The sequence below is a fragment of the Rattus rattus genome, chromosome 6 (genome assembly GCF_011064425.1).
Source record: "Rattus rattus isolate New Zealand chromosome 6, Rrattus_CSIRO_v1, whole genome shotgun sequence".
NCBI classification, from domain to species: Eukaryota; Metazoa; Chordata; class Mammalia; order Rodentia; family Muridae; genus Rattus; species Rattus rattus.
Genome location: NC_046159.1, coordinates 152,721,530 through 152,740,125, shown reverse-complemented (window position 1 = coordinate 152,740,125; position 18,596 = coordinate 152,721,530). Strand labels below are relative to the sequence as shown.

The window sequence follows — 18,596 nt, the reverse complement described above, 5'->3', positions numbered from 1 at the left end:
CTGGTATGCTTCAAGTTTCAGTTACGTATTGCTAGGATGTTCTAAATGTGAAAGGTAATTGTTCCTTTCTGTTCCAGACTTTAACCTCCCACCGAACGTGTCCATCTCTTTCAGTGTCTGAAAAAGAACTGACTCATTCCTGCTTACCCAGTTGAGGCCCTTTTGCTCTTTCATTTATGTTAAATGAACCCTAGTCTTCTCTTGAGACAAGGTCTGTTATTTCTACATGAGCTGCTGTGGTACATTTTGAGGAACTTCTCCAGTAAGCAGATAACGACACACAACTTCTTCAAACCACATGCATCCATTAACTTAGTTTTATATATTGGAGATGAGGGTAAACTTGGCTCTGTCCTTGGAGTAAAATGAAGGTGTCAGTTGAGCCTGCAATTCTCGTGTGCCTCAACCTCCTGCAACTCCAGAGTTGTTGAGAGGATGAAGGTCCTTGTTGCCCTACCATCCTTTGTAGACAGCTGGGGACTGCTGTCCGCTCATGTACACTGCTGTCACTCGCCACCCTGCTGTCCTCCAGCACCACTGCTGTCACTCCTTACACTGCTGTCCCAGTCTGTTGCACACTGCTGTCACTCCCTTACACACACTGCTGTCAGTCCATGCACACGCTGCTGTCCACTCATGCACCCTACTGTCACTCATGCACACTGCTGTCACTCATGTATACTGCTGTCACTCATACACACTGTTGTCACTCATACACACTGTTGTCACTCATGCACACTGCTGTCACTCATGCACACTGCTGTCACTCATGCACACTGCTGTCACTCATGCACACTGCTGTCACTCATGCACACTGCTGTCACTCATGCACACTGCTGTCACTCATGCACACTGCTGTCACTCATGCACACTGCTGTCACTCATGCACACTGCTGTCACTCATGCACACTGCTGTCACTCATGCACACTGCTGTCACTCATACACACTGCTGTCACTCATACACACTGCTGACAGATGCTCAGCTTTTTTGTGGCCCTCGTTGGCCATTCACAGATGGCTGTCTGCTTTCTTCTGGGCTAGCTTGACCACATCTCTACTTTCCTGTGACCAAATAAAGAAAGCACTGGTTGTTTAGTTCCTGGTTGTTCAGTCAAGTCATGTTTCCTTGGCCATAGAGCTTTGTCACGTCTTACCTTCTCAGTTCTACCGACTCCCAGAGGAGCAGGGGTTTCACATGCTGAGAGCCACCAGGGTTCATGTTAGCTTTCTGCTTGCCACAACAGTTCACATCTATGTTGATTTATAAGAAACTTAGAAATTACATTTTCATTGGAAAAAAATAAATGAAATTATTCTTTTTCTTGCCTCGCTTGTCACTTTACCTAGTATTAACATTTTAAACAAACTATTTTGGGAACAAGTGTATGTATTATTTATTGATTCTGTCTGTAAGTAGAAACGCCAATTGGATGTTTCCTAACCTAACATTCCCATTAAGATAGAAGATAAAGGAGGAGGAAGAGAGAGACTTAAAATCAGGATTTATTTCATGTGAAATCAGCTGAAATATTAATACTACTGAACAAATCCGTCTGTAACTCCTCTTTGAATTTTGATTGAAGATTATTGAATTATATTTTTTAAATTTATATCAGTTACCACCCAAGCTATAAACAAGGCCCCTTTTCCTTGGCAGATGTAGTTCACATGTGCATTTTCTCCGAGAAAAGGAAGAAAAGTGAAAGTCTAGTGAGCTGGAAGGGGCTTGGGCCCAACTGATTGCCAGGGTGACTTGCTCAGGCCCTGGCTTGTGTTAGAGCATGGATGCATGCAAAGCCTCGCACAGAGATGATGAGTACAGCCCGGAAGCCTAGTGCCGAAAGAAATGCTTAGTTTTTAGAACCACATTTTTAAAAGGCCCTGTGCGGGGCAATGAATTGTGTGCTTTTCATGTAATGTAATTCTTAGACATAAGTGACTAGCTTAAAATCACCACCATTCTATCATCATGACTAGCTTACAATCACCACCATTCTATCACCATGACTAGCTTAGAATCACCACCATTCTATCACCATGACTAGCTTAAAATCACCACCATTCTATCACCATGACTAGCTTAGAATCACCACCATTCTATCACCATGACTAGCTTAAAATCACCACCATTCTATCACCATGACTAGCTTAGAATCACCACCATTCTATCACCATGACTAGCTTAGAATCACCACCATTCTATCACCATGACTAGCTTAGAATCACCACCATTCTATCACCATGACTAGCTTAGAATCACCACCATTCTATCACCATGACTAGCTTAGAATCACCACCATTCTATCACCATGACTAGCTTAGAATCACCACCATTCTATCACCATGACTAGCTTAGAATCACCACCATTCTATCACCATGACTAGCTTAGAATCACCACCGTTCTATCCACCATGACTGGCTTAGAATCACCACCATTCATACCATGACTAGCATACGGAATCACCACCATTCTATCACCATGACTGGCTAAACAAGGATCACCACCATTCTATCACCATGACTAGCTTACACCACCACACACCAACCCCACAAATCACCACCATTCTATCACCATGACTAGCTTAAGAATCACCACGTTCTATCACCATGACTAGCTTAGAAATCTACACCATTCTATCACCATGACTAGCTTAGAATCACCGCATTTCTATCTGCCACTGACTCCGGCTTAGAAATCTACCGCCATTCTATCACCATGACTAGCTTAGAATCACCACCAAATTCTATCTACATTAAGCTTAGAATCACCACCGTTTCTATCCTGCATGACTGGCTTGAGAATCACCCTGCATTCTATCACACTGACCAGCAGAATCACCACCATTCTATCACCATGACCCCAACAGAATCACCACCATTTCCCTATCACCATGACTAGCTTAGAATCCCACCGTTTATCACCATGACTAGCTTAGAATCTTACCATTCTATCACCATGATAGCTTAGAATCACCACCATTCTGTCACCATTAGCTTAAAATCACCACCATTCTATCCCACTGTGACTAGCTTAAATCATTTCTATCACCATATTCCAGCTTAAGAATGCCACCATTCCTATCACCATGACTAGCTTAGAATCACCACCATTCTATCACCATGACTAGCTTAGAATCACCACCATTCCCTATCACCATGACTAGCTTAAGAATCCCACCACCATTCTATCACCATGACTAGCTTAGAATCACCACCATTCTATCACCATGACTAGCTTAGAATCACCACCATTCTATCACCATGACTAGCTTAGAATCACCACCATTCTAGTGTGTGCAGCTCTGTCCCCCTCTTCTCAGCAGATCTGCTGATGTCTTCTGTCTGTGGACTGTGTTTGGGATACATGTTTCACAGTGAAGCCACAGGCCCTGTGATCACAGTGACGGCAGTGCAGTCAAAGGCCACCCACCGCACTTCATTCTTGTTATTCTGGAGTAATCTTAGACTGTGAGTCTGTACCACGTTCTCTGTTTAAGAGTCAGAGACGTCTGGACACCTGCACACGCGCCTGCACATGGCTCACTGTCGGTGGCAGCACTGCAGGGAACACTCTGGACAGGATTCCGTGTGGAGATATTTCCTTTCTGTATATTCCTAGCACTGGACGTTGAATGTGTTAATGGTGTTTAACCTTTTAAAAATTGCATTGATTGATTGATATGTTGACTGGAGGGACTGCTGTTGTGTGCGTGGAGGGGTAAAGAAACCTTTCTGCTGGGTTCTCTCCATTGTGAGGGGGGCCTTGAGGGTCAAGCCAGGTCCTCAAAATGTGCCACTAGTCGCTACCCACTCAGCCCCTTCTCATTAAACTCCATTGCTCTTCTAAAAAAAATTAAGCTTTGAAATATTTATTATTTGGGTTTTGGCCTGTATGTGTGTATGCACAGCAGTGTTCACTGCCCAGAGAAGCCAGAAGAAGACGTCAGATCCCCTGGGACTGAAGCTGAAAGCAGGCATGAGCTGCCCTCGGACTGCTGGAACTGAACCTGCAGGTCCTGGAAGAGTAGCCCCAGTGCTCTTAACTGAGGGCCACCTCTCAGTCCTTCCCTTCAGTTTTAAAAATTTTCCAGAATGCTGTATAAAATAAGCTGTGCTATATTCTCCACCAACAGTATATGAAGGCCCATGTTTTCCATCCTCCCCTAACATTTTTAATGTTGGATATTTTAAGTATAGCTGCCTTGGTGTAGGGAGGCAATTCATTTGCAATTTTGATTTCCCTTTCCTGAACGCCCATTCTATTTTCATTTCTGTTGCTATGATAAAACTCCCTGACATAAAGCATCTAAAGGAGAAAGGGTTTATTTTAGATCATAATTCCGAGTTATGGTCCATGTTGCAGAAGCTTGAAGGCCAGGGAACTTAAAACAGCTAATCATATCATTACCGGTCAGACATCATGTAGAGAAATAAAGCATGCATGCCTATTGGTATTCAACCCGCTCTTTGCGCCAAGAGTTCAGCATCTCACTGGAATGGTACCACCCGGTGGCCTGGGTCTTTCTTCAGTGATAACATAATCAAGAGACTCCCTTCTCTGAGTCCCCAGAGTCCAGCTTGACATAGACAGTTCCTTGTTGAGATGCTCTTTCTATCTGATTCTAGATTATTTATGTCAAGTTAACAATTAGAACAGCCAAAATGATATCATTAGCCATCTTTGTGTTTTTGTCATTCATATTTATTCTTTGGAAATATCCATCCTAATCCTCTGTTCTTGGTGTTTGTGAGTGAACTTAGAACTTTGTTAATGATGAACAAGTGTCCTACATTGAACTACATCTTGGTTTCTTTATCCATCTTTATATCAATGTGTCTTAATGTTTTTGTTATAAGAGTTCTTTTATAATCGGATTCAGTAACTTCCTTTTTGTTTCTTTTTTAGTTACATAATTTTTGAAATATTTTTCCTGTTGGATTGACTCTTTTGTTTTTCTTGATGATGCTATTATTTATTTATTTATTTTTTATTTATTTATTTATTTATTTGGGCATGGTTTCTCTGTGTAGCCTGACTGTCCTGGAACTTGCTCTATAGACCAGGCTGGTCTTCAACTCAGAGATCCACCTGCTTGTGCTGGGATTAAAGTGTGCAATACTGCCACTTGGCCTTTTTGTTTGTTTATTTGTTTGTTTGCTCTTGGCGGGGGGGATGATGGAAGCTTTTCTTTCGAAAGCAAAGCATGATGGTGGGGGCTGAAAATCCCAGCAGTATTGAGGAGTAGGCAAGAGGATCTCTGGGGCTCACTGGCTTGCCAGCCTAGCTAAATCTGCTAGCCACAGGCCCCAGGGAGAAACTATGGCTCAGAAAGTAGGATGAACAACTTTTAAGGGAGGATTGTATAACTGTGTACACCACATCCCCCACAGTGTTAGTTTTAAAAGTTTATTGCATTTATTTATAGGAGGTGGGAGGACATGCCACATTGTCTGTCTATCTAGAGGTCAGAGGACAACTTGGCAATGTTTGTTCTCTTCCAACATATGGGTGCTTGGATTTGAACTCAGGGCATCAGGTACCGTTACCCTCTGAGCCACTTTGCCTGTTTAAAAGTTTTAATTATAATGAAGTGTGGTTTATCTATTTTTTCTTGTATTGATTGTTTTTAGTATTGTGTGTAAGAAACAGTGCTTAACTCACGATCATGGTCATCACCCCCGTGCCGTTTGCCTGACAGTTTAATAGTTCTAGATCTTTCATTTAAGTCTTTGATCCACACTAGAATAATATCTCTATATGGTGTGTTAGACATTTAACTTTCTTCTAAAAAGTGATTCTATGTTTACTTATGTATGCACCTATATGAATATATGTCATGTGCCTAGTTGCTTGCAGAGGTTAGAATAGGTTGTTAGAGCCCCTGGAGTTGGAGTTAAACATAGATGTGAGCTCTGGTCCTCTGGAAGCTCAACAAGCAGTAACCACACACGAGTCTCCCCGCGCTCCACTCCAGTGCACCTTTTGTTTATCTCAGTTTTATTTGTTCAGAAGATCTCTCTCTTAAACCCTTTGTCCTGACACACTTAGAAAATATTTATAGTTCCTCCCCACTCTGCTTTTTTATTTGTTTCTAATATTCTATAGAATAGATTTTTTTGTTTTGTTATTTGAGACATAGTCTCTCTACGTACCTCTGGCTGGCCACAATCTCAGGGATCCATCTGCCTCTGCCTCTGCCTCTGCCTCAAGGTCTGGGCATGTATCACCATGCCTGGCCCTGGCCCTGGTCCTGGAATAGCTTCTTGATGGTATTCATCAGCTTAGATGGAAATAGTCTTCTGACTTGCCGGTGCCCTTCACAGCCTGTGCTTCTGAGATAACCTGTCTTCCCTTGATTTTTAGATAGTTGATACTTCAGCACACTTCCCAGCAATCATAGGGACTTTGTAGAAGAAGACTGTATCAGCTGGTTTGTGGTACGTGCTGTAGTCCGTGCATTTGAGAGACAGAGGCAGGAAGATCAGTAGTTCGAGCCCTCCTTCAGATTCACAGCATGTTTGAGGCCAGCTTTTTCTGCAGGAAGGCCCTGTTTTTCAAGTCAGGAAAGAACAAACTGTTTCCCCTCAGATATAGGGGCATGACTCAGTGTGTCTTCCCTGCCTTCTTGTATGTAGCAGTGGTAAATAAGTTCAGGTGAATTCAAAGAAGACTCATGGGGCATGTGTGTGGATAGTGCATTGGCGCGTGCTGTGACCCTGTGAGTAGAGGTGTCCCTTACTGTGTGGGGGGTCCTAAGAAGAACTTCAGGGTGACTGAGGCCGAGCTGCGGCTCTGCTCAGGGCATTATCTGTCACCCAGTAGGAACATAGTGGGCACTTTCCTTGTAACTGAAGACTTCAGTGGCTACACTAAACAAAGTAGAAAGAATCAAGGGAATTAATGTTAGTAATAGACCTTAACTCATGTATAGGGTATCTTAAAATGGAAGACATAAAAATGCTAAGTGTTTTACCGTTTTTGCACTGCTTTAGAATTCCAGTGTGTACCTCATCCCGCACCTCAGTTCTCAACACCACTCCCTGCTGCCACTGCTGTTTGTGGTCAGTGGCCGCTGCTGCCTTGTGCAGCACGCTGCCCTGATGTGGTGGACGAATGAGCAGTAGTTCACATGGACATTAAAACCCTTACCACGGTACACCGGCCATCTGACGGTAGAACTGGATTTCAAGTACTCGCTGCCAACACTGTGTTCAGTGTGGGTCTTACCAAAAGGCGTTAAGGCCTCTCCTCCTAGAATAGAAGTGTGCAAGTTTGTTAAGCTCTGTGGGCAGTGCAGCAGTTGGGTATCAGTGTGAGGCACAGGTTCCTGAGGGTCATAGGTGCTTTCCGTTCTGCTGAGGAGAAGTCGTGTGTGTGAAGCGCCAGCCCTCTTGATAGGTCTTTGGCAGTGTGTAGGTGCATTCCTGGTGGTTGCAGCATGCATGCTCACACATTTATGCATATGCATGTTCCTGGCATGTGGTAAACTAGGTAAGAAACTTGTGCCTTTAACTAGCACTGCATGTGTCAGATATCTGTGAAGGTTTGTGAAATGGACATTAGCTGTGTGAAACCACATAGAAGTACATTCAAGGAATCTGACTACACTCATAGATTTCTAGCAGGTTCCTAAGTGTAGTGAGCAGATTCCTCAGATGGATTCTGCTCTCTCTGGGCTGTTTGCCTGGGGAAATGTGTGACGATTGCCTCTCTGACCCACCTGTTAGTGAACGGGGACGTGGAGAAGCTGTGACGTGTGTCTGTCCCTGCGTCCCTGTTCCTGGGGTGCTTTATTCTTCAGGGCAGTCTCTGAAGCAGCCAGGGAAATGGTGCCCTTCCCCAAGTCCTTACTGGGACTTGAGCCCCCTCCTGGCAGTGAGGCTGTGTTGATTGTCCTTGTCTGCAGCCCACTGTGATCCTAATGTCTGTGCCCCTGCACTCTAGTGAGAGGAAGGATGTGCAAGGGTGACTTACTTAGGTGTTGTTTAGTTGTCCTGCTGATGGCACCATTACTGGGTTGTGTCTGTCCTCTTCTTTCCAGGTTATCCACAGCTCTGCTCCATTCTAGGACGCTGGGATTTCTCCTGATCCCCACTTGTCCTTCCTCCCTTTATTACTGTGGCAGTTTGTTTTGGTGTTGATAAGTTACGTTCATTAGTTATGGTAAACTCATGCTAAGAACAGTGTTTCAGAGGCTGGCGGGCTCTCAGGTTCAGTGAGTGAGCAAGTGAGTGATTGAGTAAGGAGTGAGTGAGTGAGCGAGCAAGTGAGTAATTGAGTAAGGAGTGAGTGAGCGAGTGAGTGAGTGAGTAGGTGAGCGGGTGAGTGATTGAGTGAGTGAGGGAACGAGTGAGTAAGTGAGTGAGTGAGTGAGTGAGTGATTGAGTGAGAGAGTGAGCAAGCAAGTGGGTGGGTGAGTGAGTGAGTGAGTGTGCGAGCACTTGGGGCAGTTTCCTGGCCCTGGTTTTATATACCATCCCAGGACACGCTTGCAGCCTTCCTGTTGTAGCTGACCTTGTTATAATTTACAAACTTGTGTATTCTGGGCTAGGGTACTCTTTCAATACAATAAAATTTTATAGCATTGTCAAGCCTTAAAAATTATTGAACTCCTGAGTGAGTAGATGCTAGTGTAACACACTCCTTCCTTAATGAACAGAACAGTTGCTACCCTTCCTGCCTGTGTGATAAGCATTGTTTGAATTTAACTAGCATTTCTTTTTTTTTTCTTTTTTTTTTTCCTTTTGTTTTTTTTTGGAGCTGGGGACCGAACCCAGGGCTTTGCGCTTGCTAGGCAAGCACCCTACCACTGAGCTAAATCCCCAACCCCTTAACTAGCATTTCTTAATGCGCAACAAGTTCTGTTTTTCCTTAAACCAAGAAACTCGTTTGCCCATAATGCATAGTTTCCTTTTGTAAATAGATTTTTTTCCTGCTGTTTCAGGCCGGAGCCTCAACAGAAAGCTCCTTTAGTTCCTCCTCCTCCACCACCGCCACCGCCACCACCACTGCCAGACCCCGTGCCCCCAGAGCCAGAGGAGGAGATTCTGGGGTCAGATGATGAGGAGCAGGAGGACCCCGCGGATTACTGCAAAGGTAACGTGCTGGGCTGCACGGGGTCACTGATCATTAAATCAGCCTTAGAAGCTGACTGTAGAATGATGCTAAAAGCGCAGAAGGTCTTCGAGAACTGCGAGAGAAGGGGAACTGTGCGTGCACACGCTGTAGGCATGCTCAGACACATTTCATCCCTCATAATTACAGACAGAGGTCATCCAAGAGGAGCATGGGCGGAGGAGGCACCAGACTTCTGACAGAAGCCAGTTGTAACTCTCATGTGGCTGAAAGGGAAACATTCCCTTCCCTGTAGAGCGTGACAGTAAACAGAACTCATTTTTGTGGAAAGAAAGCATGCACATTTATTACACAGAGAGACTTTGTCTACGATTCTACAGAAGACACAGAAACTAGTGTTGTTTTGTTTTTTATTTTTTATTTTTATTTATTTTTTTTAAGGTAGAGTTCCTCTGTGTAGCTCAGGCTGTCCTGGAACTCAGGGCTCATCTGCCTCTGTCTCCCAGTTGTTGGGGTTTAAGGCAAGCATGTACCACCACTGCCTGGGAAATTAGAATCTTCTTTTATTGATCTTAAGACTGAAAGTGTAGGGCTGGAGAGCTGGCTCAGTGGTTAAGAGCACTGACTGCCCTTCCAGAGGTCCTGAGTTCAATTCCCAGCACCCACATGGTGGCTCACAACCATCTGTAATGGGATCCGATGCCCTCTTCTGGTATCTGAAGACAGGGACAGTGTACTCATATACATAAGATAAATAAATCTTAAAAATAAAAAAGGCTGAAAGTGTGCAGTTGAACTCCTAAGTGGCCAGCGTGTTGTGTGGTGAGTATGGAGCACCCCAGGGGCTACACTCTGGCTGTCCTTTGTGTAGACTGGAGTCTGGAGGTCTCCCCGAAAATGCTCATCGATCACTGTCCCTGTTACTCATCTTGCTCACTTAGACTCTTATTCCTTGCAGACTGAGCTGCTGCGTTGTTGGTAAAGAGTTTCCTACTGCAGATTTTAAGCATGTAGCTCAGATTCTGTATAACATAAGGCTATGGCAGAAGATGGAGCGTGAACAAACTGTCAGCCCCTCGTGAGTCTCTAGGCCTGTCGTGTCTTAGTAGTTTTTCGTCAGCTAATGGAAGCCGTCTTGGTGCTGTTAAAATCCAGTTATCTGCTGAGAATAAGGTGGGGCTATTCTGATATGGAAGTAAAAGAACTAAGCTCCTGTAGTCTTATTCTTCATAGGACAGATGTTTACTCATAGATTAACATTTCCTTTTTTTAAAAAAGATTTTAAAAAATTTATGTGTCTACATGTTTTGCCTAATTATCTATGCATGAGCACCACATGCTTACCTGGTACCGTCAGAGGTCATAAGAGGGCATCTGATCTCCTGGAACTGGACTTATAAAATGTTAGGAGCCACCATGTGGTTGCTGGGAATTGAACTCAGGACCTCTGGAAGAGCAACCAGTGCTCTTATCCACTGAACCATCTGGAGTCACTATTTTCATTAGAAAAGAGAGTGGCTCTTCCCAGCATCTGTTACTATTATGACATCAGAGTCTATGACATCTAATAATGATAAAAATGCAGATTGGAAAAGACAGAAAGAGGAGCTCATCATCCTCCTATGTGTCTGTATTTCTTGGTTTCGAAAATGCAGTTGTTACAAGGAGTTATGCAGTGCTGTGTTATGACCTTGCAGTTGTGTGAGCTGTGCACTGCTGTGTGCTGTGGAGCTGTAGGAGTCATTACTCAGGAGCCCTTCTCTTCAGGGAGAAGTTCTATGTTGCTGTCATGAATGCTGTGTGTTGTTCACAGTGTGTGTCAGGATATAAAGCCAATTCTCCTATTTCTTCAGACCTCTGAACCAACCTAGGGGGCATTTCATTCCCAAATAGAGGACTAGGCATGAAGCATCCTCCTGTTAGGGCTGATTCTAGGTAAAATTTGTGGAACTCTAAACATCTTAAGGGCATTAATGTCAATCTCAATAAGGCACATTAGAGATAGTGACACCTTTTGCTTGTGTGTGTACCCTCATAGTTGTGTGTTGAAGCTGGTGTCCTGTTCTACTCCCTCTCTCATTGTTATTCTCAGGCTGACACTCTTGCACATCCTTGTAAGAATGAGTAACTTGTGCCTTTAACTAGCAATGCACGTGTCAAATGTCTCTGAAATGTTATATGACCCAACAGTTTGTCTCAAGTTATGATAGAAGTGCATTCAAGGAATCTGTCTGTTAAGTCAGATTTCTGTTGTGTAACAGGATTGCGATATTCAAAAGGAAGAACAGGTTTATTTTAATCATCGCATTAGGTTCCAGTCTGCATACACCCCCCCCCTCCGCCCCATTGTGTCAGTGCACGTCTAGAAAGTGGCCAGAAAGGAAAGGCAGAAGTTAGAGCCCCACAGAAACCTGACTCATGGTTAGGGTCTATCTTCCCAAGGTTCTGCTACTTTGCAGTGTCACTGTGGGCTGGTGATGAAGCCTTCCACCCCTGGCCCTGAGCTACATGGAAGCTTGAACTGTAATAACCCTAGGGATGGGTGGAGGCTGTCTGAAGGGACAGTGGTCACCTCCATATCCTTCCCTGCACATTTATGTGTGTATTGGGCTTAATCTGATAGAAGTAAACATAAAAGCTGTGTGTCTACCTTTAGCTCTGTCACAGTTCTGGAAGCAAAAATGACAACTGTCACTGCTAACAGAGTAATTAATGTCACCCTAGGCTGATAAGTTTACCCGATCCTCAGTTCCAGCTCTGTGCAGGAGCAGAAGATGCAGCCTGGTTCTCTCTCCGTCTTTGTGGTCTTTGTTACTGCAGACTGGGCCCTCAGCTCTGTGCTGCTTACTTAGCCGTGATGTAATAATACCATCCCCTATGTAATGTGTAGTATTTGCATCTTAAGATTTTACAGGGGTTAAAATGAGATAGAAATGAAGTGTGTCCCATGTGTTTTTCTGGTCTCCCCATTGATAACTGGTCCCCTTAGATTGCATTTCTGTCTTACGTAGGAGGAGTTCCTTAGTCTCTAGCTGTCGGCACTGGTTGTCTTCCTTTGTATGTCACACACACGCACACTCACGCACACGCACATACACAGCTGTGCTCATCTGTGTGTGCCCCTCTGCACATGCTAGGAGGACAGGCTGATGCTGAGTGTCCTGATCTGTCACTCTGCCTTATTTTGAGACGAGCCATTGTTTTCCACTTAAATGCCTGGCCAGCCAGCCTCATCCTTTGCTCTCCCTTGGAGTTGTGGGTGCACACAGCCATAGCTTTCCTTCCCGTGGTTGCTGGGGGACTGTACTCAGACCCTCATGTTGGCACAGCAAGACAGGCTACCCACGGAGCCACTGCTTCAGCCCAGGAACCATGCTTTCATTCCAGAGCTGCAACTGAGTGATGGCCCTCATTCCACTCTGGACTTGGTGTGTGTGAGTTACTGTCCGAGACAGTGCTTCTCAACCTTCCTAACGCTGCGATCCTCTTATCTAGTTCTTCATGTTGTAATGAGCCCAGACTATAAAATTATTTTGTTGCTTCTTCATAGTTTTGCCACTGTTAGGAATTGCAGTGTAAATAAGTGATAACCAGGATATCTGACTTGTGACCTTCCCCAAAGGGGTTGTGACTGAGAACCACGGATGTAAGGGACCGCATTGCCATGAATGACCTGATCTGAGGTCCTTTCTGAACCTCACACACCTGCTTCAGAGCTCCTGGCTCTCATGCTGGTGTTGCCGTCATTCTTTGATGAGCTGGCAGCTTTGGGACGCTTCATCCTTGTGCCATTGTAGAGACACGGATTCCAGCGTGGCTCTCTGACGTGGCACTGTCTTTATGAACCCCCTCCCCCAACTCACAGCTGTCTCCCCTGGCACAGCATTGTTACCACATATTAGACATTTACTCAGCGTTCATGTCTCTCCTTTTTACCAATAGGAAATGTTAGTGTCAGAAGCTGTGTGTGTTTTTTTTAATATGACTACATTTGAAGTATCCTGGTGCAGTAAATAGTTTTTTGTTTTGACAAAGGAATCTCTTAAAATGGGCAGTACAGGGCCAGGTGGTAGTAGTTTAGGCCTTTAATCCTAGCACTCAAGAAGCAGAGACAGGTGGATCCCTGAGTTTGAGCTCACCTTGGTCTACAGAGAGTTCTAGGAGAGCTAGGACTCCACAGAGAAACCCAGTCCCCAAAAACAAAACAAACAACACAGAAAGCAGTGTGTGTCTGAGACGGTGGGGTGTGATCTGGTCAGTGGACCTCAAGGAGCTATAAACTGTAGAATCCAGGGTTTTCATTTCTGCATTAAATCTTAAAACTGCCCCGTGGTATTCCAGAGTTCTTAGAAGTGGTATACATTTGAGTGGAATACAGACATTGCTTCTCTAGAAATTTGAGTGGCCTCTTAAAAGAATGTTATAAACACTAATTTATGAATTTAGACTTTCTTTCTGAATGCAGACAATTCCCCTCTGTGCCTGCTTTCTGTCTGTTAGGAGTGGAAACAGGCTGGATTTTGGTCTTCTGTATTTTCTTTACAAACTTCTCTTTCTTTTATTGGATTTTTTAAATTTACGTTTGAAATGCTATCCTCTTTCCGGTTTCCCTTCCAGAAACCCCCTATCTCATTCCTCTTCCTCCTGCTTCTGTGAGGGTGCTCCCCCACCCACCTGCTCGCCCTGACATTGCCCTACACTGTGGCATTGAGCATTGACAGGACCAAGGGCCTCTCCTCCCACTGATGCCCAGCAAGGCTATCCTCTGCTCCATTTGCGGCAGGAGCCATGGGTCCATCCCTCTGTACTCTTGGTATGGTGGTTTAGTCCCAGGCAGCTCATGGAGTTCTAGTTGGTTGACCTTGTTGTTGTTCTTATAGGATTGCAAACCTCTTCAGCTCCTTCAGTCCTTGCTCTAACGACTCCATTGGGGACCCCGTTCGCAGTTCATTGGTTGACTGTGCGCATCTGCTCTGGCAGAGCCTCTCAGGAGACAGCTAGATCAGGCTCCTGTCAGCATGCACTTCTTGGCATCCACAATACTGTCTGGGTTTGGTGGCTCTATATGGAATGGATCCCCAGGTGGGGCAGGCTCTGGATGGCTTTCCCTTCAGTCTCTGCTCCACATTTGTCCTCATATCTCCTCCTGTGAATATTTTTGTTCTTCCTTCTAACTATGAAGGGCTGAAGCATCTACACTTTGGTCTTCCTTCTTTTTGAGCTTCTTGTGGTCTGTGACTTGTATGTTGTGTATTCCGAGCTTTTGGGCTAATATCCACTTATCAGTGAGTGCATACCATGTTCTTTCATGATTAGGTTACCTCACAGAGGATATTTTGTAGTTCCATCCATTTGCCTATGAATTTCATGAAGTCATTGTTTTTAATAGCTGAGTAGTACTCCATTGTGTAGATGTACCCAATTTTCTGTATCCATTCCTCTGTTGAAGGGCATCGGGGTTATTTTCAGCTTCTGCCTATTATAAATAAGGCTGCTATGAACATAATGGAACACGTGTCCTGGTTATATATTGGAGCATCATTTGGGTATAGGCCCAGGAGTTGAATAGCCATTACCAATTTTCTGAGGAACCTCCAGACTGATTTCCAGAGTGGTTGTACCAGTCTGCAATCCCACCAACAAATGGAGGAGCGTTCCTCTTTCTCTGTATCCTTGCCAGCATCTGCCATCATCTGAGTTATTGATCTTAGCCATTCTGATTGGTGTGAGGTGGAATCTGAGGGTTGTTTTGATTTGCATTTCCCTGATCACTAAGGATGTTGAACATTTCTTTAGGTGCTTCTCGGCCATTTGATATTCCTCAATTGAGAATTCTTTGTTTAGCTCTGTACCCCATATTTTAATAGGATTATTTGGTTCTCTGGAGTCTAACTTCTTGAGTTCTTTTTATATATTGGACATTAACCTTCTATTGGATGTAGGATTGGATCTTTTCCCAATCTGTTGGCTGCCGTTTTGTCCTGTTGACAGTGTCCTTTGCGTTATAGAAGCTCTTTAATTTTATGAGGTCCCATTTGTCAATTCTTGATCTTAGAGCATAAGCCATTGGTGTTCTGTTAAGGAAATTTCTTCCTTTGCCCATGTGTTCGAGGCTCTTCCCCACTTTTTCATCTATTAGTTTCAGTGTATCTGGTTTGATGTGGAGGTCCTTGATCCACTTGAACTTGAGCTTTATACAGGGTGATAAGAATGGATCATTTTGCATTCTTCTACATGCTGACCTCCAGTTGAACCAGCACCATTTGTTGAAAATGCCATCCTTTTTCCACTGGATGGTTTTAGCTCCTTTGTTAAAGATCAAGTGACCATAGGTGTGTGGGTTCATTTCTGGGTCTTCAGTTCTATTCCATTGATCTACCTGCCTATGTCTGTAACAGAACTTGAGGTTAGGGATGGTGAATCTCCCAGAAGTTCTTTTATTATTGAGAATAGTTTTTGCTATACTGTTTTTTTGTGTGTGTGTGTATATGTGTGTGTGTGTGTGTGTGTGTGTGTGTGTGTTTCTTGTTATTTCAAATGAATTTGCAAATTGCTCTTTCTAACTCTGAAGAATTGAGTTGGAATCTTGATGGGGAGGGCATTGAATCTGTAGAACGCTTTTGGCATGATGGCCATTTTTCCTATATTAATCCTGCCAATCTATGAGCATGGGAGATCTTTCCATCTTCAAGATCTTCTTCAATTTCTTTCTTGAGAGACTTGAAGCTCTGGTCAAACAGATCTTTCACTTGCTTGGTTAGAGTCACACCAAGGTATTTTATATTATTTTTGACTATTGTGAAGAGTGTTGTTTCCCTAATTTCTTTCTCAGCCTGTTTATCCTTTCAGTAGAAGAAGTCTACTGATTTGTTTGAGTTAATTTTATATCCAACCACTTTGCTGAAATTGTTTATCAGGTTTAGGAGTTCTCTCGTAGAATTTTTGGGATCACTTAATTATACTATCATATCATCTACAAAAAGTGATATTTTGACTTCTTCCTTTCCAATTTGTATCCCTTTGATCTTCTTTTATTGTCTAATTGCTCTGACTAGGACTTCGAGTACTATATTGAACAGGTAGGGAGAGAGTGGCCAGCCTTGTCTAGCCCCTGATTTTAGCGGGATTGCTTCAAGTTTCTCTCCATTTAGCTTGATGTTGGTTACTGGTTTATTGTATATTGCTTTTGCTGTGTTTAGCTTTGGGCCTTGAATTCCTGATTTTTCTAAGACTTTCATCATGGAGGGGTGTTGAGCTTTGTCAAATGCTTTCTCAGCATCTGATGAAATGGTCATGTGGTTCTTATCTTTGAGTTTGTTTATGTAGTGGATCACATTGATGGATTTCCGTATATTAAACCATCCCTGCATCCCTGAAATGAAGCCTCCTTGATCATGATGGATGATCGTATTGATGTGTTCTTGGATTCGGTTTGCAAGAATTTTATTGAGTATTTTTGCATCGCTATTCCTCAGGGAAATTGGTCTGAAGTTCTCTTTCTTTGTTGGGTCTTTGTGTGGTTTAGATAGAAGCATAATTGTTGCTTCATAGAACGAATTAGGTAGTGTTCCTTCTGTTTCTATTTTGTGGAATAATTTGGAGATCATGGGTATTAGATCTTTTGTGAAGGTCTGATAGAATTCAGCACTAAACCTGTCTGGTCCTTGACTTTTTTGGTTGGCAGACTTTTAATGAGTTGCTTCTATTTCTTTAGGGGTTATGGGACTGTTTATATGGCTTAGCTGATCCCGATTTAGCTTTGGTACCTGTTATCTGTCTACAAAATTGTCCATTGCATCCAGATTTTCTAGTTTTGTTGAGTGTAGGCTTTTATAGTAGGATCTCTTTGACCTTCCTCAGTTTCTGTTATGTCTCCCCTTTCATTCCTGATTTTGTTAATTTGGATGCTGTCTCTGTGCCCTCTGCTTATTCTGGCTAAGGATTTTTCTATCTTGTTGATTTTCTCAAAGAACCAGCTCCTGGTTTTGTTGATTCTTTGTATAGTTCTTTTTGTTTCTAATTGGTTGATTTCAGCCCTGAGTTTGATTGTTTCCTGCCTTCTACTCCTCCTGGGTGTATTTGCTTCTTTTTGTTCTAGAGCTTTTAGTGGTGCTGTCAAGCTGCTAGTTTATGTTCTTTTTGGGGGCACTCAGAGTTTTCCTCTTAGCACTGCTTTCATTGTGTCCCATTAGTTTGGGTATGTTGTGCCTTCATTTTTTATTAAATTCTAAAATGTCTTTAATTTCTTTATTTCATTCTTGACTAAGTTGTTGAGTAGAGTGTTGTTTAACTTCCATGTATATGTGGGCTTTCTGTCGCTTTTGTTGTTATTGAAGACCAGCCTTAGTCCATGATGATCTGATAGGATGCATGGCATTATTTCAATCTTGTAGTATCTGTTGAGGCCTGTTTTGTGACTGATTATATGGTCAGTTTTGGAGAAGATACCATGAGATGCTGAGAAGAAAGGCGTATTCTTTTGTTTGGGGAGGAAATGTTCTATAGATATGTGTTAAGTGCATTTGTTTCATAACTTCTGTTAGTTTCACTGTGTCTCTGTTTAGTTTCTGTTTCCATGATCTGTCTATCCATTACTGAGTGTGGGATGTTGAAGTCTCTCACTATTAATTGTGTGAGGTACGATGTGTGCTTTGAGCTTTAATAAGGTTTCTTCTATGTATGTGGGTGCCCTTGCATTTGTAGCATAGATATTCAGAATTGAGAGTTCATCTTGGTGGATTTTTTCCTTTCACGAGTATGAAGTGTCCTTCCTTATCTTTTTCAGTAGCTTTTGATAGAGAGTCGGTTTTTTTTTTTTTTTCTTTTTCTTTTTTTTTTTTTAGTTAGTAGAATGGCTACTCAAGCTTGTTTCTTTGGGCCATTTGCTTGGAAATTTTTTTCCATCCTTTTACTTTTAGGTAGTGCTTGCTTTTGTCACTGAGGTGTGTTTCCTGTATGCAGCAAAATGCTGGGTCCTGTTTACGTATCTAGTCTGTTAGTCGATGTCTTTTTTACTGGGGAATTGAGGCCATTAATGTTAACAGATATTAAGGAATAGTGATTGTTTCCTGTTATTTTTATTGTTATTGGTAGAATTATGTTTGTGAGGCCATCTTCTTTTTATGTTTGTTAGAAGAAGATTATTTACTCCCTTTTTCTAGGGTGTACTTTCCCTCCTTGTGTTGGGGTTTTCCATCTATTACCATTTGTAGGGCTGGATTTGTGGAAAGATACGGTGTAAATTTGGTTTTGTCATGGAATACCTTGGTTTCTCCATGTATGTTAATTGAGAGTTTTACTGGATATAGTATCCTCAGCTGGCATTTGTGTTCTCTTAGGGTCTGTATGACATCTGCCCAGGATCTGGTTTAATTCTGATAGATTTGCCTTTGTATGTTACTTGACCTTTTTCCTTACTGCTTTTAGTATTCTTTCTTTGTTTTGTGCATTTGGTATTTTGACTATTATGTGATAGGAGGAATTTCTTTTCTGGTCATATCTATTTGGAGTTCTGTAGT

General features: G+C 43.0%; 1 protein-coding gene across 4 annotated transcripts in view; it reads left to right on the top strand.

The window, feature by feature from the left end:
* The window catches only part of Srpk2 (SRSF protein kinase 2), a 160,493-nt gene that overhangs the window by 83,576 nt on the left and 58,321 nt on the right, over positions 1 to 18,596 (top strand). For all 4 annotated transcript variants that reach the window (XM_032907100.1, XM_032907098.1, XM_032907099.1 and 1 more), the window contains exon 2: positions 8,948 to 9,099. In XM_032907100.1, coding sequence (XP_032762991.1) covers positions 8,948 to 9,099 — 152 coding nt within the window. The remainder of the gene's footprint in view (positions 1 to 8,947; positions 9,100 to 18,596) is intronic.